Source organism: Penaeus chinensis, chromosome 32 (genome assembly GCF_019202785.1).
Source record: "Penaeus chinensis breed Huanghai No. 1 chromosome 32, ASM1920278v2, whole genome shotgun sequence".
Classification (NCBI taxonomy): Eukaryota; Metazoa; Arthropoda; class Malacostraca; order Decapoda; family Penaeidae; genus Penaeus; species Penaeus chinensis.
The window spans coordinates 11,979,203-11,981,702 of record NC_061850.1 but is presented as its reverse complement, the minus strand read 5'-3'; the positions used below and the strand labels follow the sequence as shown (position 1 = coordinate 11,981,702).

General features: G+C 37.6%; 1 protein-coding gene across 2 annotated transcripts in view; it reads right to left on the bottom strand.

Moving 5' to 3' along the window:
• Window positions 1-210: 210 nt before the first annotated feature.
• LOC125042709 overlaps window positions 211-2,500 on the bottom strand; it is a 13,603-nt gene continuing 11,313 nt past the window's right edge. For both annotated transcript variants that reach the window (XM_047638528.1, XM_047638529.1), the window contains exon 10: window positions 211-948. In XM_047638528.1, coding sequence (XP_047494484.1) covers window positions 322-948 — 627 coding nt within the window. In that variant the 3' untranslated portion in view covers window positions 211-321. The remainder of the gene's footprint in view (window positions 949-2,500) is intronic.

Genomic DNA, 2,500 nt, shown 5'->3' with positions numbered 1-2,500 from the left:
AGAGAGAGGGAGAGAGAGAGGGAGAGAGAGAGGGAGAGAGAGAGGGAGAGAGAGAGGGAGAGAGAGAGGGAGAGAGAGAGGGAGAGAGAGAGAGAGAGAGAGAGAGAGAGAGAGAGAGAGAGAGAGAGAGAGAGAGAGAGAGAGAGAGAGAGAGAGAGAGAGAGAGAGAGAGAGAGAGAGAGAGAGAGAGAGAGAGAGAGAGAGAGAGAGAGAGAGAGAGAGAGAGAGAGAGAGAGAGAGAGAGAGAGAGAGAGAGTGTGTGTGAGTGAGTGAGAAATACAATGAAATACCTTTAAACAAATTTTACTACTTTGCACTTTGTCAGGCATACATATCAGACAGTATGGTAACAAGACGGTTATGAGACCCTGTGTCCAGCAACTGTTCTTGCAGCTGTCCAACAAGCAAGGGTTCCCTTGATCGCACAACACGGAAGAAAAGTTGCACCTCATGTGCATGGCATTCATTAAGAGCTGTGAGAACTGCTCCTAAGTCTGGGCAGCATTTTATTACTCTGACACAATAATCTGTTACACTATCTCTCAGACTGTGAAGTTTAGCCCTTCTGTCCTCACTGCTTATTGCATTCTCCTCAGTTTTGTCATCAGCTGTGAAGACATCATCCCCACCTACAGCTGCACAGCTTGGGCCAGCTCCTAGAATAGCTGCTGCCCTGTCTCTGCTTTTCCCCCCTGAAGGTCCCGGGGATCCGCTCCTCCCGCGACTGCCCCCCTCCTGGCTCACCTGCCGGACATTCACGTGTGCCTGCCTGTCACCCACGCGTACCGATTCTCCTTTCTGGCTGTCGTGGTCAGCTGGGTCTGTCTCCATTTTGTCCTCTTGTGATGTTCTGCTTCTTCTGCTTCTACTTCTGCTAATGCGCTTTCGTCTAACTTTGGTGCTTTGACTAACAATTTCACTTTGATCACTTGTAGAATCTTGTGAAGTCTGGAGACCCATAATTCATTAAGATGAGATAAATTTGATTTAAAGAAGTTGTTATCCAAGGAGGGAAAGAAAGGAAAAAAAGAAATAAAGAAATGACAATAGCAATTCAATATGAAACAAAACAACTCGAAGTTTGAAAAACAAAATAAAGGACAAACAAACTGAAGAAACATATGAGTCTTACAAAATATTCCAGAGTAAAGGATATAAATGAGCCACAGAAATACCTCTGTTTATCACTTGGAAGCACTTTACCTGTGAGAGTAAAGTCTAAAAGGTGATTATCAAAGACTTGGTAACTTCATCCTGTTTACTGCTCACAAATTAGGAATAGAAATGCCCTTTCCTTCTCTTCAGTCCTCTACATCATTTAATTCAGTAAAAACAATTCTCCTCAGACACTGATCATTCAACTACTAATTAATAACAACTTTCACTCTTTCCACTTTAAAGATCATTTTTTCTGTGCTATTTTGACTTTTTTTTTTTTTTTTGCTAACATCTTTTTAAAAGATAATTTTCAAGCATCATAAAAAAGTGTCCTCCTATTCATGTATAGACTCTACTTGATGCTAAAATGAAAAAAATTATATTCCTGGCTTTAAAAAAATCATAAATTTTCCTTCTTCAACTTCTCGCAATAGGTAATAATTAATCACTGCTGTATATTTGAGCTTTTAGTAACTTATAAATAGATAATCTGAAATCAAAAGTTGTGAGCAAGTCTAAAACAAGATAAATAAAGAGATGGCCGTATATGGACACACACACACAGACACACACACACACACACACACACACACACAGACACACACACACACACGCACACACGCACACACGCACACACGCACACACGCGCACACGCGCACACACACACACACACACACACAAAAATGTGCTTAAAGATGCAAATTTCTGCAAAAATATCTAAAATCAAGCATTTTCTTTTAAATATAGTAGCTGACATAAATAACAAATCTTTAAATTGACAAACCTTCACAAATTTGAAGAAAAATAAAATATAAGCTAATTCTTTCTGTTTATTTGGATTTATTAATAATTTACAAATCACAAAATAACAGGGGAATATTTACACATGACTACCCTGTAATGCAAAATTTCATTAGATTGGGAAGACATGTGCTTGAAGTCAGAACAAAAGAAAGAAAGAGTAAATTATGAAAGAAAAGTAAGAAAAAGAAATATTATTTGTAAGTTGTCGTGGAAGAATAAAGGGAAAAGAGTAATGCCTGAACAAGCTCTGTGAAATATTATTTCCCTCCTGTCTTCAAGTAACTCTATGAACTAAAAACATCTTTTATCTTATTTATTATTCATCTACTTAGCTATATATACACATCTATCTCCCCCCCTCTCTCTCTATATATATATATTTTTTTTTTTCTTTTTTTTTCTTATATTTTAGTTTTAGAACTTAAAAGGTCTGGTTTACTTTTTGTTAGGTAAAATCAGTGTGACCACAATTGGATAACTGACTATTATATAACACAATTGTAGCTGGTACCTTATTACTACTTTCTATTTCATTCAT